General features: G+C 45.8%; 1 protein-coding gene across 2 annotated transcripts in view; it reads left to right on the top strand.

The window, feature by feature from the left end:
* The first annotated feature begins 1,709 nt into the window (after positions 1-1,709).
* Positions 1,710-27,973, top strand: part of ALS2CL (ALS2 C-terminal like) — an 88,653-nt gene continuing 62,389 nt past the window's right edge. For both annotated transcript variants that reach the window (XM_075262099.1, XM_075262098.1), the window contains exons 1-10: positions 1,710-1,797; positions 16,195-16,307; positions 16,393-16,540; positions 18,484-18,592; positions 20,685-20,871; positions 21,284-21,349; positions 22,716-22,878; positions 23,120-23,239; positions 23,382-23,501; positions 23,627-23,703. In XM_075262099.1, coding sequence (XP_075118200.1) covers positions 16,442-16,540; positions 18,484-18,592; positions 20,685-20,871; positions 21,284-21,349; positions 22,716-22,878; positions 23,120-23,239; positions 23,382-23,501; positions 23,627-23,703 — 941 coding nt within the window. In that variant the 5' untranslated portion in view covers positions 1,710-1,797; positions 16,195-16,307; positions 16,393-16,441. The remainder of the gene's footprint in view (positions 1,798-16,194; positions 16,308-16,392; positions 16,541-18,483; positions 18,593-20,684; positions 20,872-21,283; positions 21,350-22,715; positions 22,879-23,119; positions 23,240-23,381; positions 23,502-23,626; positions 23,704-27,973) is intronic.

Here is a 27,973-nt window from a genome sequence, read left to right as displayed (position 1 = left end):
ACAGTAACTACAAGACACAACTCACATACAGTAACTACAACATACAACTCGCATACAGTAACTACAAGACACAACTCACATACAGTAGTGCAACATACAACTCACATACAGTAACTACAAGACACAACTCACATACAGTAGTGCAATACACAACTCACATACAATAACTACAAGATACAACTCACATACAGTAGTGCAACATACAACTCACATACAGTAGTGCAACATACAACTCACATACAATAACTACAAGATACAACTCACATACAGTAGTGCAACATACAACTCACATACAGTAACTACAAGACACAACTCACATACAGTAGTGCAACATACAACTCGCATACAATAACTACAACATACAACTCACATACAGTAACTACAAGACACAACTCAGATACAGTAGTGCAACATACAACTCACATACAATAACTACAAGACAGAACTCACATACAGTAGTGCAATACACAACTAACATACAATAACTACAAGATACAACTAACATACAATAACTACAAGATACAACTAACATACAATAACTACAAGATACAACTAACATACAATAACTACAAGATACAACTAACATACAATAACTACAAGATACAACTAACATACAATAACTACAAGACACAACTCACATATAGAAGTGCAACATACAACTCGCATACAATAACTACAAGATACAACTCACATACAGTAGTGCAACATACAACTCACATACAGTAACTACAAGACACAACTCACATACAGTAGTGCAACATACAACTCGCATACAATAACTACAACATACAACTCACATACAGTAACTACAAGACACAACTCAGATACAGTAGTGCAACATACAACTCACATACAATAACTACAAGACAGAACTCACATACAGTAGTGCAATACACAACTAACATACAATAACTACAAGATACAACTAACATACAATAACTACAAGATACAACTAACATACAATAACTACAAGACACAACTAACATACAATAACTACAAGACACAACTAACATACAATAACTACAAGATACAACTAACATACAATAACTACAAGATACAACTAACATACAATAACTACAAGATACAACTAACATACAATAACTACAAGACACAACTAACATACAATAACTACAAGATACAACTAACATACAATAACTACAAGATACAACTAACATACAATAACTACAAGACACAACTCACATATAGAAGTGCAACATACAACTCACATATAGAAGTGCGATATACAACTCCCATACAGTAGTACAACACATAACTCACATATAGTAGTGCAGTACACACCTGACATACAATAGTGCAATAAGACTACCATGTGCTATCTAGAATACGGGTGTCTTTATGTGTTGTGAAGGTGTACGGGCCCCCTGACAGTATAGGGCCCAATGGTAACTGCTACTCCTGCACCCCTGTAGTTACACCCTGACCCGCACAATAAGTGTTGTCACTGCTCTTTCTTGTATCAGAGCCTAGAAATAATGGGAATCCTATATGGCAGAGGATATAATTGTGAGGGGCCCCTGTAGTCCTGGGGGTGGGACACACTGCCCCCAGGGGCCCCACACTGACCATGGCCAGACAGAAGCCTTTGGCACTGACAGGGTAAATGCTGCCATCCTGGCTCTGGGTTCCAATTCCTGCTGGGAGGAGGGTGTGAGGAGGGAGTGGGGTGTGCGGGGTGTGCAGGGTGTGTGCAGAGCTGGGTGTGCGGTGCAGCCTGCAGCAGTGTGAACACTTTCCTCATGTGTCACAGGCAGGAGCAGCAGAAGCCGCAGTCACAGGGTGAGAAGGAGCCGCACATTGTCTGCTTACACTGTCTGCTTACACTGTCTCCGCTTGTTTCTGGTTACATTGTTGTCACATTGCTGTTACTTTGTTGTTACTTTGTATCAGTTCAGGACAAGCTACAGCAGCGTATAGCTGAGCTACAGGGAGACTATTTATATCAGGGGGAGGGGGCTACAGCTGAGGGTCTGTCACAGGACAGGAGGCCATGACATGTCACCACAGCAGCTCCATTATATATATACACAGGTCCTGTACTGTGTGATGTCATCAGAAGGTGGGCGGGGCATAAATACCGAAACATCCTGAGCAAACTGGAAACTCCAATAACAAAGTATCCAAAGGGTTAAAGGGGAAGAGACGGAATAATCTCCCCACACCCCTGTGTATTAGGCTACCTGCAGGTAAACTCCTCCCCTTATGACTTGGCACCGCCTCGTTCTCTCACGTGGGGTCATGGGTCAAGTTCCCAACCAGGTCTGAGTCTGCAAAGTCTGCACTTGATCACCTTGTGTGGACGGAAGCCTAAAAAAAGGGACTGAGCTCAGAATCAGCCGAGAGAGACACTGACCGAGAGGACCCCAATATCACCTACTAACCCCCCATATACGGGCGAGGAGAGGCCGACTGTAGGACAGTGGAATACAATCTATTATTATCTGTTATCAGCCATGTCAGGAGAGGAGAGGCCGACTGTAGGACAGTGGAATACAATCTATTACTATCTGTTATCAGCCATGTCAGGAGAGGAGAGGCCGACTGTAGGACAGGGGAATACAATCTATTACTATCTGTTATCAGCCATGTCAGGAGAGGAGAGGCCGACTGTAGGACAGGGGAATACAATCTATTACTATCTATTATCAGCCATGTCAGGAGGGGAGAGGCCGACTGTAGGACAGGGGAATACAATCTATTACTATCTATTATCAGCCATGTCAGGAGAGGAGAGGCCGACTGTAGGACAGGAGAATACAATCTATTACTATCTGTTATCAGCCATGTCAGGAGAGGAGAGGCCGACTGTAGGACAGGGGAATACAATCTATTACTATCTGTTATCAGCCATGTCAGGAGAGGCCGACTGTAGGACAGGGGAATACAATCTATTACTATCTGTTATCAGCCATGTCAGGAGAGGCCGACTGTAGGACAGGAGAATACAATCTATTACTATCTGTTATCAGCCATGTCAGGAGAGGAGAGGCCGACTGTAGGACAGGAGAATACAATCTATTACTATCTGTTATCAGCCATGTCAGGAGAGGAGAGGCCGACTGTAGGACAGGGGAATACAATCTATTACTATCTGTTATCAGCCATGTCAGGAGAGGAGAGGCCGACTGTAGGACAGGTGAATACAATCTATTACTATCTGTTATCAGTCATGTCAGGAGGGGAGAGGCCGACTGTAGGACAGGGGAATACAATCTATTACTATCTGTTATCATCCATGTCAGGAGAGGCCGACTGTAGGACAGGGGAATACAATCTATTACTATCTGTTATCAGCCATGTCAGGAGAGGAGAGGCCGACTGTAGGACAGGGGAATACAATCTATTACTATCTGTTATCAGCCATGTCAGGAGAGGAGAGGCCGACTGTAGGACAGGAGAATACAATCTATTACTATCTGTTATCAGCCATGTCAGGAGAGGAGAGGCCGACTGTAGGACAGGAGAATACAATCTATTACTATCTGTTATCTGCCATGTCAGGAGAGGAGAGGCCGACTGTAGGACAGGGGAATACAATCTATTACTATCTGTTATCATCCATGTCAGGAGAGGCCGACTGTAGGACAGGAGAATACAATCTATTACTATCTGTTATCAGCCATGTCAGGAGAGGAGAGGCCGACTGTAGGACAGGAGAATACAATCTATTACTATCTGTTATCAGCCATGTCAGGAGAGGAGAGGCCGACTGTAGGACAGGGGAATACAATCTATTACTATCTGTTATCAGCCATGTCAGGAGAGGAGAGGCCGACTGTAGGACAGGGGAATACAATCTATTACTATCTGTTATCAGCCATGTCAGGAGAGGAGAGGCCGACTGTAGGACAGGTGAATACAATCTATTACTATCTGTTATCAGTCATGTCAGGAGGGGAGAGGCCGACTGTAGGACAGGTGAATACAATCTATTACTATCTGTTATCAGCCATGTCAGGAGAGGAGAGGCCGACTGTAGGACAGGAGAATACAATCTATTACTATCTGTTATCAGCCATGTCAGGAGAGGAGAGGCCGACCGTAGGACAGGTGAATACAATCTATTACTATCTGTTATCAGTCATGTCAGGAGGGGAGAGGCCGACTGTAGGACAGGGGAATACAATCTATTACTATCTGTTATCAGCCATGTCAGGAGAGTCCGACTGTAGGACAGGAGAATACAATCTATTACTATCTGTTATCAGTCATGTCAGGAGGGGAGAGGCCGACTGTAGGACAGGGGAATACAATCTATTACTATCTGTTATCAGCCATGTCAGGAGAGGAGAGGCCGACTGTAGGACAGGGGAATACAATCTATTACTATCTGTTATCAGCCATGTCAGGAGAGGAGAGGCCGACTGTAGGACAGGTGAATACAATCTATTACTATCTGTTATCAGTCATGTCAGGAGGGGAGAGGCCGACTGTAGGACAGGGGAATACAATCTATTACTATCTGTTATCATCCATGTCAGGAGAGGCTGACTGTAGGACAGGGGAATACAATCTATTACTATCTGTTATCAGCCATGTCAGGAGAGGAGAGGCCGACTGTAGGACAGGGGAATACAATCTATTACTATCTGTTATCAGCCATGTCAGGAGAGGAGAGGCCGACTGTAGGACAGGAGAATACAATCTATTACTATCTGTTATCTGCCATGTCAGGAGAGGAGAGGCCGACTGTAGGACAGGAGAATACAATCTATTACTATCTGTTATCAGCCATGTCAGGAGAGGAGAGGCCGACTGTAGGACAGGAGAATACAATCTATTACTATCTGTTATCAGCCATGTCAGGAGAGGAGAGGCCGACTGTAGGACAGGGGAATACAATCTATTACTATCTGTTATCAGCCATGTTAGGAGAGGAGAGGCCGACTGTAGGACAGGAGAATACAATCTATTACTATCTGTTATCAGCCATGTCAGGAGAGGCCGACTGTAGGACAGAAGAATACAATCTATTACTATCTGTTATCAGCCATGTCAGGAGAGGAGAGGCCGACTGTAGGACAGGGGAATACAATCTATTACTATCTGTTATTAGCCATGTCAGGAGAGGAGAGGCCGACTGTAGGACAGGTGAATACAATCTATTACTATCTGTTATCAGCCATGTCAGGAGAGGAGAGGCCGACTGTAGGACAGGGGAATACAATCTATTACTATCTGTTATCAGCCATGTCAGGAGGGGAGAGGCCGACTGTAGGACAGGGGAATACAATCTATTACTATCTGTTATCAGCCATGTCAGGAGAGGAGAGGCCGACTGTAGGACAGGGGAATACAATCTATTACTATCTGTTATCAGCCATGTCAGGAGGGGACAGGCCGACTGTAGGACAGGTGAATACAATCTATTACTATCTGTTATCAGCCATGTCAGGAGAGGAGAGGCCGACTGTAGGACAGGGGAATACAATCTATTATTATCTGTTATCAGCCATGTCAGGAGAGGCCAACTGTAGGACAGAAGAATACAATCTATTACTATCTGTTATCAGCCATGTCAGGAGGGGAGAGGCCGACTGTAGGACAGGGGAATACAATCTATTACTATCTGTTATCAGCCATGTCAGGAGAGGCCGACTGTAGGACAGGAGAATACAATCTATTACTATCTGTTATCAGCCATGTCAGGAGAGGAGAGGCCGACTGTAGGACAGGGGAATACAATCTATTACTATCTGTTATCAGCCATGTCAGGAGAGGCCGACTGTAAGACAGAAGAATACAATCTATTACTATCTGTTATCAGCCATGTCAGGAGGGGAGAGGCCGACTGTAGGACAGGGGAATACAATTTATTACTATCTGTTATCAGCCATGTCAGGAGAGGAGAGGCCGACTGTAGGACAGGAGAATACAATCTATTACTATCTGTTATCAGTCATGTCAGGAGAGGAGAGGCCGACTGTAGGACAGGGGAATACAATCTATTACTATCTGTTATCAGCCATGTCAGGAGAGGCCGACTGTAGGACAGGAGAATACAATCTATTACTAACTGTTTACAGCCATGTCAGGAGAGGAGAGGGCGACTGTAGGACAGGGAAATACAATCTATTACTATCTGTTGTCAGCCATGTCAGGAGAGTCCGACTGTAGGACAGGGGAATACAATCTATTACTATCTGTTATCAGCCATGTCAGGAGAGGAGAGGCCGACTGTAGGACAGGGGAATACAATCTATTACTATCTGTTGTCAGCCATGTCAGGAGAGTCCGACTGTAGGACAGGGGAATACAATCTATTACTATCTGTTATCAGCCATGTCAGGAGAGGCCGACTGTAGGACAGGAGAATACAATCTATTACTATCTGTTATCAGCCATGTCAGGAGGGGAGAGGCCGACTGTAGGACAGGAGAATACAATCTATTACTATCTGTTATCAGCCATGTCAGGAGGGGAGAGGCCGACTGTAGGACAGGAGAATACAATCTATTACTATCTGTTATCAGCCATGTCAGGAGAGGAGAGGTCGACTGTAGGACAGGAGAATACAATCTATTACTATCTGTTATCAGCCATGTCAGGAGAGGAGAGGCCGACTGTAGGACAGGGGAATACAATCTATTACTATCTGTTATTAGCCATGTCAGGAGAGGAGAGGCCGACTGTAGGACAGGTGAATACAATCTATTACTATCTGTTATCAGCCATGTCAGGAGAGGAGAGGCCGACTGTAGGACAGGGGAATACAATCTATTACTATCTGTTATCAGCCATGTCAGGAGGGGAGAGGCCGACTGTAGGACAGGGGAATACAATCTATTACTATCTGTTATCAGCCATGTCAGGAGAGGAGAGGCCGACTGTAGGACAGGGGAATACAATCTATTACTATCTGTTATCAGCCATGTCAGGAGGGGACAGGCCGACTGTAGGACAGGTGAATACAATCTATTACTATCTGTTATCAGCCATGTCAGGAGAGGAGAGGCCGACTGTAGGACAGGGGAATACAATCTATTACTATCTGTTATCAGCCATGTCAGGAGAGGAGAGGCCGACTGTAGGACAGGGGAATACAATCTATTATTATCTGTTATCAGCCATGTCAGGAGAGGCCAACTGTAGGACAGAAGAATACAATCTATTACTATCTGTTATCAGCCATGTCAGGAGGGGAGAGGCCGACTGTAGGACAGGGGAATACAATCTATTACTATCTGTTATCAGCCATGTCAGGAGAGGCCGACTGTAGGACAGGAGAATACAATCTATTACTATCTGTTATCAGCCATGTCAGGAGAGGAGAGGCCGACTGTAGGACAGGGGAATACAATCTATTACTATCTGTTATCAGCCATGTCAGGAGAGGCCGACTGTAAGACAGAAGAATACAATCTATTACTATCTGTTATCAGCCATGTCAGGAGGGGAGAGGCCGACTGTAGGACAGGGGAATACAATTTATTACTATCTGTTATCAGCCATGTCAGGAGAGGAGAGGCCGACTGTAGGACAGGAGAATACAATCTATTACTATCTGTTATCAGTCATGTCAGGAGAGGAGAGGCCGACTGTAGGACAGGGGAATACAATCTATTACTATCTGTTATCAGCCATGTCAGGAGAGGCCGACTGTAGGACAGGAGAATACAATCTATTACTAACTGTTTACAGCCATGTCAGGAGAGGAGAGGGCGACTGTAGGACAGGGAAATACAATCTATTACTATCTGTTGTCAGCCATGTCAGGAGAGTCCGACTGTAGGACAGGGGAATACAATCTATTACTATCTGTTATCAGCCATGTCAGGAGAGGAGAGGCCGACTGTAGGACAGGGGAATACAATCTATTACTATCTGTTGTCAGCCATGTCAGGAGAGTCCGACTGTAGGACAGGGGAATACAATCTATTACTATCTGTTATCAGCCATGTCAGGAGAGGCCGACTGTAGGACAGGAGAATACAATCTATTACTATCTGTTATCAGCCATGTCAGGAGGGGAGAGGCCGACTGTAGGACAGGAGAATACAATCTATTACTATCTGTTATCAGCCATGTCAGGAGGGGAGAGGCCGACTGTAGGACAGGAGAATACAATCTATTACTATCTGTTATCAGCCATGTCAGGAGAGGAGAGGTCGACTGTAGGACAGGAGAATACAATCTATTACTATCTGTTATCAGCCATGTCAGGAGAGGAGAGGTCGACTGTAGGACAGGGGAATACAATCTATTACTATCTGTTATCAGCCATGTCAGGAGGGGAGAGGCCGACTGTAGGACAGGAGAATACAATCTATTACTATCTGTTATCAGCCATGTCAGGAGAGGAGAGGTCGACTGTAGGACAGGAGAATACAATCTATTACTATCTGTTATCAGCCATGTCAGGAGAGGAGAGGTCGACTGTAGGACAGGGGAATACAATCTATTACTATCTGTTATCAGCCATGTCAGGAGGGGAGAGGCCGACTGTAGGACAGGGGAATACAATCTATTACTATCTGTTATCAGCCATGTCAGGAGAGGCCGACTGTAGGACAGGAGAATACAATCTATTACTATCTGTTATCAGCCATGTCAGGAGGGGAGAGGCCGACTGTAGGACAGGGGAATACAATCTATTACTATCTGTTATCAGCCATGTCAGGAGAGGCCGACTGTAGGACAGAAGAATACAATCTATTACTATCTGTTATCAGCCATGTCAGGAGGGGAGAGGCCGACTGTAGGACAGGGGAATACAATCTATTACTATCTGTTGTCAGCCATGTCAGGAGAGTCCGACTGTAGGACAGGGGAATACAATCTATTACTATCTGTTATCAGCCATGTCAGGAGAGGAGAGGCCGACTGTAGGACAGGGGAATACAATCTATTACTATCTGTTGTCAGCCATGTCAGGAGAGTCCGACTGTAGGACAGGGGAATACAATCTATTACTATCTGTTATCAGCCATGTCAGGAGAGGCCGACTGTAGGACAGGAGAATACAATCTATTACTATCTGTTATCAGCCATGTCAGGAGGGGAGAGGCCGACTGTAGGACAGGGGAATACAATCTATTACTATCTGTTATCAGCCATGTCAGGAGAGGAGAGTCCGACTGTAGGACAGGGGAATACAATCTATTACTATCTGTTATCAGCCATGTCAGGAGAGGCCGACTGTAGGACAGGGGAATACAATCTATTACTATCTGTTATCAGCCATGTCAGGAGAGTCCGACTGTAGGACAGGGGAATACAATGTATTACTATCTGTTATCAGTTATGTCAGGGGAGGAGAGGCCGACTGTAGGACAGGGGAATACAATCTATTACTATCTGTTATCAGCCATGTCAGGAGAGGAGAGGCCGACTGTAGGACAGGGGAATACAATCTATTACTATCTGTTATCAGCCATGTCAGGAGAGGCCGACTGTAGGACAGGAGAATACAATCTATTACTATCTGTTATCAGCCATGTCAGGAGAGTCCGACTGTAGGACAGGGGAATACAATCTATTACTATCTGTTATCAGCCATGTCAGGAGAGGCCGACTGTAGGACAGGAGAATACAATCTATTACTATCTGTTATCAGCCATGTCAGGAGAGGAGAGGCCGACTGTAGGACAGGGGAATACAATCTATTACTATCTGTTATCAGCCATGTCAGGAGAGGCCGACTGTAGGACAGGGGAATACAATCTATTACTATCTGTTATCAGCCATGTCAGGAGAGGCCGACTGTAGGACAGGAGAATACAATCTATTACTTTCTGTTATCAGCCATGTCAGGAGAGGAGAGGCCGACTGTAGGACAGGAGAATACAATCTATTACTATCTGTTATCAGCCATGTCAGGAGAGGCCGACTGTAGGACAGGGGAATACAATCTATTACTATCTGTTATCAGCCATGTCAGGAGAGGAGAGGCCGACTGTAGGACAGGGGAATACAATCTATTACTATCTGTTATCAGCCATGTCAGGAGGGGAGAGGCCGACTGTAGGACAGGGGAATACAATCTATTACTATCTGTTATCAGCCATGTCAGGAGAGGCCGACTGTAGGACAGGAGAATACAATCTATTACTATCTGTTATCAGCCATGTCAGGAGAGGAGAGGCCGACTGTAGGACAGGAGAATACAATCTATTACTAACTGTTTACAGCCATGTCAGGAGAGGCCGACTGGGAATATATATAGATCTATATAATCTATACTGTGCATACTCAGATTAATGATATTTTTGCCTGATATGTGAATCTGTGCCGACCCGACTGCTCCAGGTTCTGTTTCTGGCACATAGGACCTCCCATCAGGTTCGGAAATTATTTAGGGGTTGTAGCTCTGTTGATCATATTCTACTGAGAATCATTCATCTGACTAAGACCAATCATCCAGATTATGCATACAAGATGAAAAAAAAGCAATGGATCCGCGCTTACCCTCCAATCGATTTTATTCAGCTTTCAGAACACAACACACAACGCGTTTCGGGACAGTAACAATCCCTTTTTCAAGTGTCCGTTTAGTCCTTCAGAGTCATAAACACAATGAGCCGTTTATATAGAAACTGACAGGAAAGCGGTATAGAATATATATATATATATAGTAGTATGGGTATAGTATAGCCGGGTTATATAGCAGTATGGGTATAGTATAGCGGGATTATATAGTAGTATGGGTATAATATAGCGGGGTTATATAGTAGTATGGGTATAGTATAGCAGGGTTATATAGTAGTATGGGTATAGTATAGAGGGGTTATATAGTAGTATGGGTATAGTATAGCGGGGTTATATAGTAGTATGGGTATAGTATAGCGGGGTTATATAGTAGTATGGGTATAGTATAGCGGGGTTATATAGTAGTATGGGTATAGTATAGCGGGGTTATATAGTATGGGTATAGTATAGCGGGGTTATATAGTAGTATGGGTATAGTATAGCGGGGTTATATAGTAGTATGGGTATAGTATAGCGGGGTTATATAGTAGTATGGGTATAGTATAGTGGGGTTATATAGTAGTATGGGTATAGTATAGCGGGGTTATATAGTAGTATGGATATAGTATAGCGGGGTTATATAGTAGTATGGGTATAGTATAGCGGGGTTATATAGTAGTATGGGTATAGTATAGCGGGGTTATATAGTAGTATGGGTATAGTATAGCGGGGTTATATAGTAGTATGGGTATAGTATAGTGGGGTTATATAGTAGTATGGGTATAGTATAGCGGGGTTATATAGTAGTATGGGTATAGTATGGCGGGGTTATATAGTAGTATGGGTATAGTATGGCGGGGTTATATAGTAGTATGGGTATAGTATGGCGGGGTTATATAGTAGTATGGGTATAGTATAGCGGGGTTATATAGTAGTATGGGTATAGTATAGCGGGGTTATATAGTAGTATGGGTATAGTATGGCGGGGTTATATAGTAGTATGGGTATAGTATGGCGGGGTTATATAGTAGTATGGGTATAGTATAGCGGGGTTATATAGTAGTATGGGTATAGTATAGCGGGGTTATATAGTAGTATGGGGTATAGTATAGGGGGGGTTATATAGTAGTATGGGTATAGTATAGCGGGGTTATATAGTAGTATGGGTATAGTATGGCGGGGTTATATAGTAGTATGGGTATAGTATAGCAGGGTTATATAGTAGTATGGGTATAGTATAGGGGGGTTATATAGTAGTATTGGTATAGTATAGGGGGGTTATATAGTAGTATTGGTATAGTATAGCGGGGTTATATAGTAGTATGGGTATAGTATAGAGGGGTTATATAGTAGTATGGGTATAGTATAGAGGGGTTATATAGTAGTATGGGTATAGTATAGCGGGGTTATATAGTAGTATGGGTATAGTATGGCGGGGTTATATAGTAGTATTGGTATAGTATAGGGGGGTTATATAGTAGTATGGGTATAGTATAGCGGGGTTATATAGTAGTATGGGTATAGTATAGCGGGGTTATATAGTAGTATGGGTATAGTATGGCGGGGTTATATAGTAGTATGGGTATAGTATAGCGGGGTTATATAGTAGTATGGGTATAGTATAGCGGGGTTATATAGTAGTATGGGTATAGTATAGAGGGGTTATATAGTAGTATGGGTATAGTATAGCGGGGTTATATAGTAGTATGGGTATAGTATAGCGGGGTTATATAGTAGTATGGGTATAGTATAGCAGGGTTATATAGTAGTATGGGTATTGTATGGCGGGGTTATATAGTAGTATGGGTATAGTATAGCGGGGTTATATAGTAGTATGGGTATAGTATAGAGGGGTTATATAGTAGTATGGGTATAGTATAGCGGGGTTATATAGTAGTATGGGTATAGTATAGCAGGGTTATATAGTAGTATGGGTATAGTATAGGGGGGTTATATAGTAGTATGGGTATAGTATAGCAGGGTTATATAGTAGTATGGGTATAGTATGGCGGGGTTATATAGTAGTATGGGTATAGTATAGCGGGGTTATATAGTAGTATGGGTATAGTATGGCGGGGTTATATAGTAGTATGGGTATAGTATAGCGGGGTTATATAGTAGTATGGGTATAGTATAGCGGGGTTATATAGTAGTATGGGTATAGTATAGCGGGGTTATATAGTAGTATGGGTATAGTATAGCGGGGTTATATAGTAGTATGGGTATAGTATAGCAGGGTTATATAGTAGTATGGGTATAGTATAGGGGGGTTATATAGTAGTATGGGTATAGTATAGCGGGGTTATATAGTAGTATGGGTATAGTATAGCAGGGTTATATAGTAGTATGGGTATAGTATAGGGGGGTTATATAGTAGTATGGGTATAGTATAGCAGGGTTATATAGTAGTATGGGTATAGTATGGCGGGGTTATATAGTAGTATGGGTATAGTATAGCGGGGTTATATAGTAGTATGGGTATAGTATGGCGGGGTTATATAGTAGTATGGGTATAGTATAGCGGGGTTATATAGTAGTATGGGTATAGTATAGCGGGGTTATATAGTAGTATGGGTATAGTATAGCGGGGTTATATAGTAGTATGGGTATAGTATGGCGGGGTTATATAGTAGTATGGGTATAGTATAGCGGGGTTATATAGTAGTATGGGTATAGTATAGCGGGGTTATATAGTAGTATGGGTATAGTATGGCGGGGTTATATAGTAGTATGGGTATAGTATAGCGGGGTTATATAGTAGTATGGGTATAGTATAGCGGGGTTATATAGTAGTATGGGTATAGTATAGCGGGGTTATATAGTATGGGTATAGTATAGCGGGGTTATATAGTAGTATGGGTATAGTATAGAGGGGTTATATAGTAGTATGGGTATAGTATAGCGGGGTTATATAGTAGTAGGGGTATAGTATAGCGGGGTTATATAGTAGTATGGGTATAGTATAGCGGGGTTATATAGTAGTATGGGTATAGTATGGCGGGGTTATATAGTAGTATGGGTATAGTATAGCGGGGTTATATAGTAGTATGGGTATAGTATAGCGGGGTTATATAGTAGTATGGGTATAGTATGGCGGGGTTATATAGTAGTATGGGTATAGTATAGCGGGGTTATATAGTAGTATGGGTATAGTATAGCGGGGTTATATAGTAGTATGGGTATAGTATAGCGGGGTTATATAGTAGTATGGGTATAGTATAGCGGGGTTATATAGTATGGGTATAGTATAGCGGGGTTATATAGTAGTATGGGTATAGTATAGCGGGGTTATATAGTAGTATGGGTATAGTATGGCGGGGTTATATAGTAGTATGGGTATAGTATAGCGGGGTTATATAGTAGTATGGGTATAGTATAGCGGGGTTATATAGTAGTATGGGTATAGTATAGCGGGGTTATATAGTATGGGTATAGTATAGCGGGGTTATATAGTAGTATGGGTATAGTATAGAGGGGTTATATAGTAGTATGGGTATAGTATAGCGGGGTTATATAGTAGTAGGGGTATAGTATAGCGGGGTTATATAGTAGTATGGGTATAGTATAGGGGGGTTATATAGTAGTATGGGTATAGTATAGCGGGGTTATATGGTAGTATGGGTATAGTATAGGGGGGTTATATAGTAGTATGGGTATTGTATGGCGGGGTTATATAGTAGTATGGGTATAGTATAGCGGGGTTATATAGTAGTATGGGTATAGTATAGCGGGGTTATATAGTAGTATGGGTATAGTATAGCGGGGTTATATAGTAGTATGGGTATAGTATAGCGGGGTTATATAGTAGTATGGGTATAGTATAGCGGGGTTATATAGTAGTATGGGTATAGTATAGCGGGGTTATATAGTAGTATGGGTATAGTATAGCGGGGTTATATAGTAGTATGGGTATAGTATAGCGGGGTTATATAGTAGTATGGGTATAGTATAGGGGGGTTATATAGTAGTATGGGTATTGTATGGCGGGGTTATATAGTAGTATGGGTATAGTATAGCGGGGTTATATAGTAGTATGGGTATAGTATAGGGGGGTTATATAGTAGTATGGGTATAGTATAGCGGGGTTATATAGTAGTATGGGTATAGTATAGCGGGGTTATATAGTAGTATGGGTATAGTATAGCGGGGTTATATAGTAGTATGGGTATAGTATAGCGGGGTTATATAGTAGTATGGGTATAGTATAGCGGGGTTATATAGTAGTATGGGTATAGTATAGCGGGGTTATATAGTGCGGGGTTATATAGTAGTATGGGTATAGTATAGCGGGGTTATATGGTAGTATGGGTATAGTATAGTGGGGTTATATAGTAGTATGGGTATATTCCGTTATCTTCACCCCCCATGTATAAAGTATGTGCACCCCCCCTCCTCTATTAGCAGTCGTATGGCACAACCCATGAGTCAGTGTTGCAGGAAACCTGTTACATCACTCGGGACATATCTGCATATAGTTCCCTTACAGTAATCCTGTATATGTGGTAATAAACCGGCAAGTAGGGGTCAGAGCAGCAGCCGCCATCTCTGCACAGGTAGCTTGTCCTCCATGCTATATACTGCTGTTCTTCTCCATTATGCACGCAGCAATGACCTCTGTCTTAGGCCTTATTCACACATCTCATTTGTCCGCTGTTCATGATTTTCACAGATCCAAAAACTGCAACAGGCAATGACGGGCTCCAAAACAGATAATAATTGGTCAATGGGACCGAGAGACACAAACCCCACAGATCCGTGTCGCTGTCCTCCCGTGTCACTGTCCTCCCGTGTTGCTGTCCTCCCGTGTTGCTGTCCTCCCGTGTCGCTGTCCTCCCGTGTCGCTGTCCTCCCGTGTCGCTGTCCTCCCATGTCGCTGTCCTCCCGTGTCGCTGCGTGTTGCTGTCTTTCCATGTCGCTGTCCTCCCGTCTTGCTGTCCTCCCGTGTTGCTGTCTTTCCATGTCGCTGTCCTCCCGTGTCGCTGTCCTCCCGTGTCGCTGCGTGTTGCTGTCTTTCCATGTCGCTGTCCTCCTGTGTCGCTGCCCTCCCGTGTCGCTGCGTGTTGCTGTCCTCCCGTGTCGCTGTCCTCCCGTGTCGCTGTCCTCCCGTGTTGCTGTCTTTCCATGTCGCTGCCCTTCCGTGTCGCTGCCCTCCCGTGTTGCTGTCTTTCCATGTCGCTGCCCTCCCGTGTGGCTGCCCCCCCGTGTCGCTGCCCCCCCGTGTCGCTGCCCTCCCATGTCGCTGCCCTCCCGTGTCGCTGCCCTCCCGTGTCGCTGCGTGTTGCTGTCTTTCCATGTCGCTGTCCTCCCGTGTCGCTGCCCTCCCGTGTCGCTGCGTGTTGCTGTCTTTCCATGTCGCTGTCCTCCCGTGTCGCTGTCCTCCCGTGTCGCTGCCCCCCCGTGTCGCTGTCCTCCCGTGTTGCTGCCCCCCCATGTTGTGTCCTCCCATGTCGCTGCGTGTTGCTGTCTTTCCATGTCGCTGTCCTCCCGTGTTGCTGCCCTCCCGTGTTGCTGCCCTCCCGTGTTGCTGTCTTTCCATGTCGCTGTCCTCCCGTGTCGCTGTCCTCCCGTGTCGCTGCCCTCCCGTGTCGCTGCCCTCCCGTGTCGCTGCCCTCCTGTGTTGCTGCCCTCCCGTGTTGCTATTCTTCCATGTTGTTGTCCCCCATGCTTTACACTGCATCTCCTCCAGATCTTCTATAGAGAAGTTTTAGGATCTTGAGTTTTTTAATACTTCTTCAGCCTTAGAGAAAAGGGAATTTGCTATTTTTGCAGCGCTGACTGATTTAGATCCTGCTCCGGTGGGGAAGTAGCGGACCTGTGACGTCTCCGGTCAGTGTAGGACGGCAGATACTTCCTGGCACGCTCCGATACACGCTCAGTCTGAGGTTTGTTACAGGAGTTTATTGGTTACATTTGTAGATGCAGATTATACAGTAACTAGAGCATTCCTGACCTCCTGTCCCTCTCCAGGCTGATGGATTTCTGACCCATGTGAGCCCTCGATCAGACGCCACCAGCCATGTCCAGGCCCATCGGCACCTCGCTACCAAGGAGGCTGGCCCGCCGAGACCCCAGCAGTAAAGACCTCAAGAGGCCGATAGACGAGTCCGCCAAGAAGGTAGACAAACACCAGACATACTGGACTGTGACCCCCAGGGAGCAAGCAGGGTCAGCTGAACTTCTAATGAACATATGGGATATAACATTACAGGTTTTGCTCAGTTGGGATTTGAATGTTTTATCCTGGTACATGACATGGCTTCACTACTGTTCTGGATTTATGATCACATACTATATTACATGTCCCATAGATACTCTGTAACCTGCAGTAACACATCGGCTGCTTTGTATCCCGGTAAATGACATGGCTTCACTACTGTTCTGGATTTATGATCACATACTATATTACATGTCCCATAGATACTCTGTAACCTGGAGTAACACATCGGCTGCTTTGTATCCCGGTACATGACATGGCTTCACTACTGTTCTGGATTTATGGGCACATACTATATTACATGTCCCATAGATACTCTGTAACCTGGAGTAACACATCGGCTACTTTGTATCCCGGTAAATGACATGGCTTCACTACTGTTCTGGATTTATGGTCACATACTGTATTACACTGCTCCTGCAGCCGCTTATCTCAGGTCCCAGGTCTGTTATCTCTCTATATAACACTCAGCTAACCCTCAGTCCATTGTGTACAAGCATCTGCATATTATCTGATCTGCTCCAGGCAGTGCTGACACACTGGAGGGGAAAACACCTTTACTCCACATTGGCAGATGTAGCAGAGCTGGGTTTACAGAGATGTAGCAGAGCTGGGTATACTGTGCCTATGCAGAGATGTAGCAGAGCTGGGTATACTGTGCCTATGCAGAGATGTAGCAGAGCTGGGTATACTGTGCCTATGCAGAGATGTAGCAGAGCTGAGTATGTACAGATGTAGCAGAGCTGGGTATACTGTGCCTATGCAGAGATGTAGCAGAGCTGGGTATACTGTGCCTATGCAGAGATGTAGCAGAGCTGGGTATGTACAGATGTAGCAGAGCGTTATTCTAGGTAACAACTGATGGCAGGTTTTTTAATGATATCCATACTATTACGAGATACATGTGATCACATGACGCTTATGGACCAATGGAAACTTGCAGGTTCTTCAGTCTTCACATACACACAGTTTTACACCAGCTTTCCATAGCAACCAAACCTAACCAACCTACAGAAACAAAAAATTAAATATACCCATGCAAAACCAAGTCCTCTGACGAGTTACCTAAAATTCCCCACCTGGGCTTATTAATAGTCCCTCCTTTTATATAACACCCCCTTATTATAATCATTCCACCAGCCACACTAATATAAGACCCACCCCTTATTAATAATCGTTATATAATTATATACTGTATCTCTTTATTATGAATAAATTCTCCTCACATACACACACAGATATATAGGAGCTATATACAATAACTATTAAGGCTGGGGGCGATTATATAAGGGGGGTATATATAAACCTATATTGGGCAGTGAGTGATAATGTGTGTACAGCGCTGCGGAATATGATGGCGATATATCAGTAAGCTACATGAATAAGATGGCGCCCTGAAATATACGAGGCAGGCACGAAGATACAAATATATTATTACATGAGGTTACATTACAGTCATCTTAATACACCAAAGGACAGAAAGAGGGGCAGAAAACTGAGCTCCACCCACTCCCACATTGACTCCGCCCAATCTCATCCACATTGTACCCCACACAGTATAATGCTGCTACAGTCACCCTAACATTATATGCCCCCATGTCCTGCTCTAGTTGCCCCCAATGCCCCCTAGTTGTCCATCTCCATAACAAGGAACATAGCGGCCCCTGGGAGCCACATGCAGGAGACGCCTGGAGCAGCGGGGTCAGAATGTCCATAGACTTCTTATTATGACCACCTCATCATGATAAAGGTGACGGGCCGGGGGACGCCTGGGGGAGTATATACGGGGAGAATTGTATAATGGGGTATATAATAATCTATATACTCATCTATCTCATGTACAGAATATCATCAGCACAGAAACAGAAAATCTAAGGAAAGCAGAGGAAGATTTCTTATCATCACTGTCCCAGATCAACACCATTGTCCTAAACCGATTGCTACAGGTCACAGGTAAGTAATCAATCCCTCTAAGACACCCCCTTATACTACAGCACAGCTATTCACCTATTACTACTGACAACCAGCCTGTATATACCATGTCTGAGAGGTAGTCACAGCCCCGCCCCCTGTTACTGACAACCAGCCTGTATATATCATGTCTGAGAGGTAGTCACAGCCCCGCCCCCTGTATATATCATGTCTGAGAGGTAGTCACAGCCCCGCCCCCTGTATATACCATGTCTGAGAGGTAGTCACAGCCCCGCCCCCTGTATATATCATGTCTGAGAGGTAGTCACAGCCCCGCCCCCTGTATATATCATGTCTGAGAGGTAGTCACAGCCCCGCCCCCTGTATATACCATGTCTGAGAGGTAGTCACAGCCCCGCCCCTGTATATATCATGTCTGAGAGGTAGTCACAGCCCCGCCCCCTGTTACTGACAACCAGCTGTATATATCATGTCTGAGAGGTAGTCACAGCCGCGCCCCCTGTATATATCATGTCTGAGAGGTTGTCACAGCCCCGCCCCCTGTTACTGACAACCAGCCTGTATATATCATGTCTGAGAGGTTGTCACAGCCCCGCCCCCTGTTACTGACAACCAGCTGTATATATCATGTCTGAGAGGTAGTCACAGCCCCGCCCCCTGTTACTGACAACCAGCCTGTATATATATCATGTCTGAGAGGTAGTCACAGCCCCGCCCCCTGTTACTGACAACCAGCTGTATATATCATGTCTGAGAGGTAGTCACAGCCCCGCCCCCTGTTACTGACAACCAGCCTGTATATACCATGTCTGAGAGGTAGTCACAGCTCCGCCCCCTGTTACTGACAACCAGCTGTATATATCATGTCTGAGAGGTAGTCACAGCTCCGCCCCCTGTTACTGACAACCAGCCTGTATATATCATGTCTGAGAGGTAGTCACAGCTCCGCCCCCGGTATATACCATGTCTGAGAGGTAGTCACAGCCCCGCCCCCTGTTACTGACAACCAGCCTGTATATATCATGTCTGAGAGGTAGTCACAGCCCCGCCCCCTGTTACTGACAACCAGCCTGTATATATCATGTCTGAGAGGTAGTCACAGCCCCGCCCCCTGTTACTGACAACCAGCCTGTATATATCATGTCTGAGAGGTAGTCACAGCCCCGCCCCCTGTTACTGACAACCAGCTGTATATACCATGTCTGAGAGGTAGTCACAGCCCCGCCCCCTGTTACTGACAACCAGCCTGTATATATCATGTCTGAGAGGTAGTCACAGCCCCGCCCCCTGTTACTGACAACCAGCTGTATATATCATGTCTGAGAGGTAGTCACAGCCCCGCCCCCTGTTACTGACAACCAGCTGTATATATCATGTCTGAGAGGTAGTCACAGCCCCGCCCCCTGTTACTGACAACCAGCTGTATATATCATGTCTGAGAGGTAGTCACAGCCCCGCCCCCTGTTACTGACAACCAGCCTGTATATATCATGTCTGAGAGGTAGTCACAGCCCCGCCCCCTGTTACTGACAACCAGCTGTATATATCATGTCTGAGAGGTAGTCACAGCCCCGCCCCCTGTTACTGACAACCAGCTGTATATATCATGTCTGAGAGGTAGTCACAGCCCCGCCCCCTGTTACTGACAACCAGCTGTATATATCATGTCTGAGAGGTAGTCACAGCCCCGCCCCCTGTTACTGACAACCAGCTGTATATATCATGTCTGAGAGGTAGTCACAGCTCCGCCCCCTGTTACTGACAACCAGCCTGTATATATCATGTCTGAGAGGTAGTCACAGCCCCACCCCCTGTTACTGACAACCAGCTGTATATATCATGTCTGAGAGGTAGTCACAGCCCCGCCCCCTGTTACTGACAACCAGCCTGTATATATCATGTCTGAGAGGTAGTCACAGCCCCGCCCCCTGTTACTGACAACCAGCTGTATATATCATGTCTGAGAGGTTGTCACAGCTCCGCCCCCTGTTACTGACAACCAGCTGTATATATCATGTGTGAGAGGTTGTCACAGCCCCGCCCCCTGTATATATCATGTCTGAGAGGTTGTCACAGCCCCGCCCCCTGGTACTATTCTAACTCTTCTTCCCAGATGTTCCGGATTTCGGGTCTGACTACTTGAAGATGTTGAAGCTTCTCAGTGACGGCTTCCATGCTATCTGGGATCTGACTGCCGGATGCTTCCAAACACTAAAGCAATGCTGTGAGCAGCCGGCGGGGGGCGCCCTGGAGCTGTATCCACTGACAGAGCAGAGTGCATTCTTCCAGGTGTATACAGGGTGAGTAATACGGCGATAGAACTCTCCAGCGCCGCCTCCATCTTCTTCTGGAACAGCCTCTCCTTGTGTCTTCTTACGTTCCGGGTTTCAATCTTCTAGGCCTCGGGCAGAGCCGACTGCGAATGCCCGGGCCACAAGAAGATGGCCGCTTACACCAGCTTACTCTGTAAGCAGCCATTTTCTTGTAGCCCAGGCATGCACATTCGGCTCTGCCCAAGGCCTAGAAGATTGAAACCCGGAACGTAAGAAGACACAAGGAGAGGCCGTTCCAGAAGAAGATGGAGGCGGCGCTGGAGAGTTCTCTTACAGCATTGGGGACCGCCCAAGAGGAAGGTAACATTGTAACATTCAGTCTCATGCCCACAGCAGCACAGAGTATTTTGTGTGAAACCCCTTTCTGTCTGTCTTGCAGATACATTGCTGCATTTACTAATTTTCTGGTGATGAGAGGATTTGAAAAATCAGCGAAACGGTCGAGGTAATGGGCGGAGCCAAGAAAGTGGGTGGGACTTGGGAGAGGAGAGAGGGGTAGAGACTTGGGAGGGGACTCGTCAGGGGCGGAGATTTGGGAGGGGACTCGTCAGGGGCGGAGATTCGGGAGGGGACTCGTCAGGGGTGGAGATTCGGGAGGGGACTCGTCAGGGGCGGAGATTTGGGAGGGGACTCGTCAGGGGCGGAGATTTGGGAGGGGACTCGTCAGGGGCGGAGATTCGGGAGGGGACTCGTCAGGGGTGGAGATTCGGGAGGGGACTCGTCAGGGGGCGGAGACTCAGGAGGGGACTCCTCAGGGGCGGAGACTCAGGAGTGGAGTCGTCAGGGGCGGAGATTCGGGAGGGGACTTGTCAGGGGCGGAGACTCAGTCAGTAGGGGATTCTGGAGGGGCGGAGTCTGTTGACAAATGTAACAGTCTCTCCCATAACATCCAGCTTTCCCAGTAACTATATTTCTCCTGCAGGATCTTCCATCTCTTTTCTCTTCCAGGAGAGGTGGGTGACCATCCCTGTGACCGCCATTTCTCCTCCTACAGGGTTCTCACCCATCTTTCCAAGAGTCCTGAATCCCAAGTCTGCCTAATGTGCAGCAGCCCAAGGATGTAAAATATATCACTACATAGAGCTGACATTCCGATCCTGGTAAAGTAGTGTGTCATGGCAGCTACTACGGCTCTCGCAGGGTTGTTCCAGTCTCCAGAAAGCTGGGTGAATTTGATATATTACTGGCTTTCTGAATCTTTCCAGTTATGCCATGCAGGGATCATGGAAAGCTGGATGGCTGCCATGTAGGGATCATGGAAAGCTGGGTGACTGCCATGCAATGATCATGGAAAGCTGGGTGGCTGCCATGCAGGGATCATGGAAAGCTGGGTGACTGCCATGCAGGGATCATGGAAAGCTGGGTGACTGCCATGTAGGTATCCTGGAAAGCTGGGTGACTGCCATGTAGGGATTAGGGAAAGCTGGGTGACTGCCATGTAGGTATCCTGGAAAGCTGGGTGGCTGCCATGCAGGGATCATGGAAAGCTGGGTGACTGCCATGCAGGGATCCTGGAAAGCTGTGTGACTGCCATGTAGGGATCATGGAAAGCTGGGTGACTGCCATGTAGGGATCATGGAAAGCTGTGTGACTGCCATGCAGGGATCCTGGAAAGCTGTGTGACTGCCATGCAGGGATCCTGGAAAGCTGTGTGACTGCCATGCAGGGATCCTGGAAAGCTGTGTGACTGCCATGTAGGGATCATGGAAAGCTGTGTGACTGCCATGTAGGGATCCTGGAAAGCTGTGTGACTGCCATGTAGTGATCCCGTTGTTGACTTTTCTCACGTGAATTGTTCCTGTTTTCTGCAGCAGCTACTGGAAGGGGAATAAGCGAGTCCTGTTGGAGCTGATTGGGGAGGGGTCGGAGCCCCCTGTCCATGTCCTGCTGCAGCGAGTCCTTATCGAGCCCTTCAGGAATCACCTGCAGCAGTATACGGCGCGACTGAGCCGGCTGAGCGCAACGCTGGGCAAGGTACAGGATGGCTCGACTCCAATCACAGCCGGAGCTGCACGCAACACGTTATATATATATATATATATATATATATATATATATATATATATATATATATGGTTGTGTCTCTGATGTCTGTACATACATGTGGATGAGTCCCCTGTTATTAGATGACAAGCTCTTGGGCACAGTAGGAGGATGATACTGTATATTCTGCGCACACAGTGACGCCGCTGATCAGCCGCTTTCTCTCGTACAGGACGCTTCTCTCGCGGATTCCATCACTGCTTTTGTGCAATTACAGACGTTTATCAGTCAGGCGCTGGACGAAGCCGCTCAGACCAAGATACTGTGGAGCTCCATGTCCAGCAAACTGGTGGTAGGTGGGGGAGGGGGAGGTGTGTATACAGTGTGTATATGATCCTTGTATACTGTGGACTTCAGCTACAATATGATAACCCCCTATATACTGGATCAGACGTGCTTGTGCTGACACGCTGTATCCTCTGTCCTGCCCACAGACCACTCTCTATACCACAGAACGGCGACTACAAGAAGACAGTAAGAATATTCCGCTCACCGTGTCACCCACAAGATATGACCGAGTCCTGCTCTTCAGTGATGTGCTGGTGTTCCTGCAGGTGACAACACTGATGACATCACAATACACCCCGATACATTATACTGTATACTCACCAGCAGTGGATACAATGTATCCTACAGGTCACATGACTAATAAAGAAACTCATCTTCTCTTATTATAAAGGGGAATGAACCTCATATATGTGACCTGCAGAACGTATGGACGGACCCGAGCGCGAAACACAGGCCGGAGCCCAGCAGGTACCACCCCCAATACAGTCTATTACTATCTGTTATCAGCCATGTCAGGAGAGGAGAGGCCGACTGTAGGACAGGGGAATACAATCTATTACTATCTGTTATCAGCCATGTCAGGAGAGGCCGACTGTAGGACAGGGGAATACAATCTATTACTATCTGTTATCAGCCATGTCAGGAGAGGAGAGGCCGACTGTAGGACAGGAGAATACAATCTATTACTATCTGTTATCAGCCATGTCAGGAGAGGAGAGGCCAACTGTAGGACAGGGGAATACAATCTATTACTATCTGTTATCAGCCATGTCAGGAGGGGAGAGGCCGACTGTAGGACAGGGGAATACAGTCTATTACTATCTGTTATCAGCCATGTCAGGAGAGGAGAGGCCGACTGTAGGACAGGAGAATACAATCTATTACTATCTGTTATCAGCCATGTCAGGAGAGGAGAGGCCGACTGTAGGACAGGAGAATACAATCTATTACTATCTGTTATCAGCCGTGTCAGGAGAGGCCGACTGTAGGACAGGGGAATACAATCTATTACTATCTGTTATCAGCCATGTCAGGAGAGGAGAGGCCGACTGTAGGACAGGGGAATACAATCTATTACTATCTGTTATCAGCCGTGTCAGGAGAGGCCGACTGTAGGACAGGGGAATACAATCTATTACTATCTGTTATCAGCCATGTCAGGAGAGGAGAGGCCGACTGTAGGACAGGGGAATACAATCTATTACTATCTGTTATCAGCCATGTCAGGAGGGGAGAGGCCGACTGTAGGACAGGGGAATACAGTCTATTACTATCTGTAATCAGCCATGTCAAGAGAGGCCGACTGTAGGACAGGGGAATACAATCTATTACTATCTGTTATCAGCCATGTCAGGAGAGGAGAGGCCGACTGTAGGACAGGGGAATACAATCTATTACTATCTGTTATCAGCCGTGTCAGGAGAGGCCGACTGTAGGACAGGGGAATACAATCTATTACTATCTGTTATCAGCCATGTCAGGAGAGGCCGACTGTAGGACAGGGGAATACAATCTATTACTATCTGTTATCAGCCGTGTCAGGAGAGGCTGACTGTAGGACAGGGGAATACAATCTATTACTATCTGTTATCAGCCATGTCAGGAGAGGCCGACTGTAGGACAGGAGAATACAATCTATTACTATCTGTTATCAGCCATGTCAGGAGAGGAGAGGCCGACTGTAGGACAGGGGAATACAATCTATTACTATCTGTTATCTGCCATGTCAGGAGAGGCCGACTGTAGGACAGGAGAATACAATCTATTACTATCTGTTATCAGCCATGTCAGGAGAGGAGAGGCCGACTGTAGGACAGGGGAATACAATCTATTACTATCTGTTATCTGCCATGTCAGGAGAGGAGAGGCCGACTGTAGGACAGGAGAATACAATCTATTACTATCTGTTATCAGCCATGTCAGGAGAGGAGAGGCCGACTGTAGGACAGGGGAATACAATCTATTACTATCTGTTATCAGCCATGTCAGGAGAGGCCGACTGTAGGACAGGGGAATACAATCTATTACTATCTGTTATCAGCCATGTCAGGAGAGGAGAGGCCGACTGTAGGACAGGGGAATACAATCTATTACTATCTGTTATCAGCCATGTCAGGAGGGGAGAGGCCGACTGTAGGACAGGGGAATACAGTCTATTACTATCTGTAATCAGCCATGTCAAGAGAGGCCGACTGTAGGACAGGGGAATACAATCTATTACTATCTGTTATCAGCCATGTCAGGAGAGGAGAGGCCGACTGTAGGACAGGGGAATACAATCTATTACTATCTGTTATCAGCCGTGTCAGGAGAGGCCGACTGTAGGACAGGGGAATACAATCTATTACTATCTGTTATCAGCCATGTCAGGAGAGGCCGACTGTAGGACAGGGGAATACAATCTATTACTATCTGTTATCAGCCGTGTCAGGAGAGGCTGACTGTAGGACAGGGGAATACAATCTATTACTATCTGTTATCAGCCATGTCAGGAGAGGCCGACTGTAGGACAGGAGAATACAATCTATTACTATCTGTTATCAGCCATGTCAGGAGAGGAGAGGCCGACTGTAGGACAGGGGAATACAATCTATTACTATCTGTTATCTGCCATGTCAGGAGAGGCCGACTGTAGGACAGGAGAATACAATCTATTACTATCTGTTATCAGCCATGTCAGGAGAGGAGAGGCCGACTGTAGGACAGGGGAATACAATCTATTACTATCTGTTATCTGCCATGTCAGGAGAGGAGAGGCCGACTGTAGGACAGGAGAATACAATCTATTACTATCTGTTATCAGCCATGTCAGGAGAGGAGAGGCCGACTGTAGGACAGGGGAATACAATCTATTACTATCTGTTATCAGCCATGTCAGGAGAGGAGAGGCCGACTGTAGGACAGGGGAATACAGTCTATTACTATCTGTAATCAGCCATGTCAAGAGAGGCCGACTGTAGGACAAGAGAATACAATCTATTACTATCTGTTATCAGCCATGTCAGGAGAGGAGAGGCCGACTGTAGGACAGGGGAATACAATCTATTACTATCTGTTATCAGCCATGTCAGGAGAGGCCGACTGTAGGACAGGAGAATACAATCTATTACTATCTGTTATCAGCCATGTCAGGAGAGGCCGACTGTAGGACAGGGGAATACAATCTATTACTATCTGTTATCAGCCATGTCAGGAGAGGAGAGGCCGACTGTAGGACAGGGAAATACAATCTATTACTATCTGTTATCAGCCATGTCAGGAGAGGACGACTGTAGGACAGGGGAATACAATCTATTACTATCTGTTATCAGCCGTGTCAGGAGAGGCCGACTGTAGGACAGGAGAATACAATCTATTACTATCTGTTATCAGCAATGTCAGGAGAGGAGAGGCCGACTGTAGGACAGGAGAATACAATCTATTACTATCTGTTATCAGCTATGTCAGGAGAGGGGAGAGGCCGACTGTAGGACAGGGGAATACAATCTATTACTATCTGTTATCAGCTATGTCAGGAGAGGGGAGAGGCCGACTGTAGGACAGGGGAATACAATCTATTACTATCTGTTATCAGCCATGTCAGGAGAGGCCGACTGTAGGACAGGGGAATACAATCTATTACTATCTGTTATCAGCCATGTCAGGAGAGGAGAGGCCGACTGTAGGACAGGAAAATACAATCTATTACTATCTGTTATCAGCCATGTCAGGAGAGGAGAAGCCGACTGTAGGACAGGGGAATATAATCTATTACTATCTGTTATCAGCCATGTCAGGAGGGGAGAGGCCGACTGTAGGACAGGGGAATACAGTCTATTACTATCTGTAATCAGCCATGTCAAGAGAGGCCGACTGTAGGACAGGGGAATACAATCTATTACTATCTGTTATCAGCCATGTCAGGAGAGGAGAGGCCGACTGTAGGACAGGGGAATACAATCTATTACTATCTGTTATCAGCCATGTCAGGAGAGGCCGACTGTAGGACAGAGGAATACAATCTATTACTATCTGTTATCAGCCATGTCAGGAGAGGAGAGGCCGACTGTAGGACAGGGGAATACAGTCTATTACTATCTGTAATCAGCCATGTCAAGAGAGGCCGACTGTAGGACAAGAGAATACAATCTATTACTATCTGTTATCAGCCATGTCAGGAGAGGAGAGGCCGACTGTAGGACAGGGGAATACAATCTATTACTATCTGTTATCAGCCATGTCAGGAGGGGAGAGGCCGACTGTAGGACAGGGGAATACAGTCTATTACTATCTGTAATCAGCCATGTCAAGAGAGGCCGACTGTAGGACAGGGGAATACAATCTATTACTATCTGTTATCAGCCATGTCAGGAGAGGAGAGGCCGACTGTAGGACAGGGGAATACAATCTATTACTATCTGTTATCAGCCGTGTCAGGAGAGGCCGACTGTAGGACAGGGGAATACAATCTATTACTATCTGTTATCAGCCATGTCAGGAGAGGCCGACTGTAGGACAGGGGAATACAATCTATTACTATCTGTTATCAGCCGTGTCAGGAGAGGCTGACTGTAGGACAGGGGAATACAATCTATTACTATCTGTTATCAGCCATGTCAGGAGAGGCCGACTGTAGGACAGGAGAATACAATCTATTACTATCTGTTATCAGCCATGTCAGGAGAGGAGAGGCCGACTGTAGGACAGGGGAATACAATCTATTACTATCTGTTATCTGCCATGTCAGGAGAGGCCGACT

The sequence above is a fragment of the Leptodactylus fuscus genome, unplaced genomic scaffold (genome assembly GCF_031893055.1).
Source record: "Leptodactylus fuscus isolate aLepFus1 unplaced genomic scaffold, aLepFus1.hap2 HAP2_SCAFFOLD_95, whole genome shotgun sequence".
In the NCBI taxonomy this organism is placed as follows: Eukaryota; Metazoa; Chordata; class Amphibia; order Anura; family Leptodactylidae; genus Leptodactylus; species Leptodactylus fuscus.
This window is presented reverse-complemented; position numbering and strand designations above follow the sequence as displayed.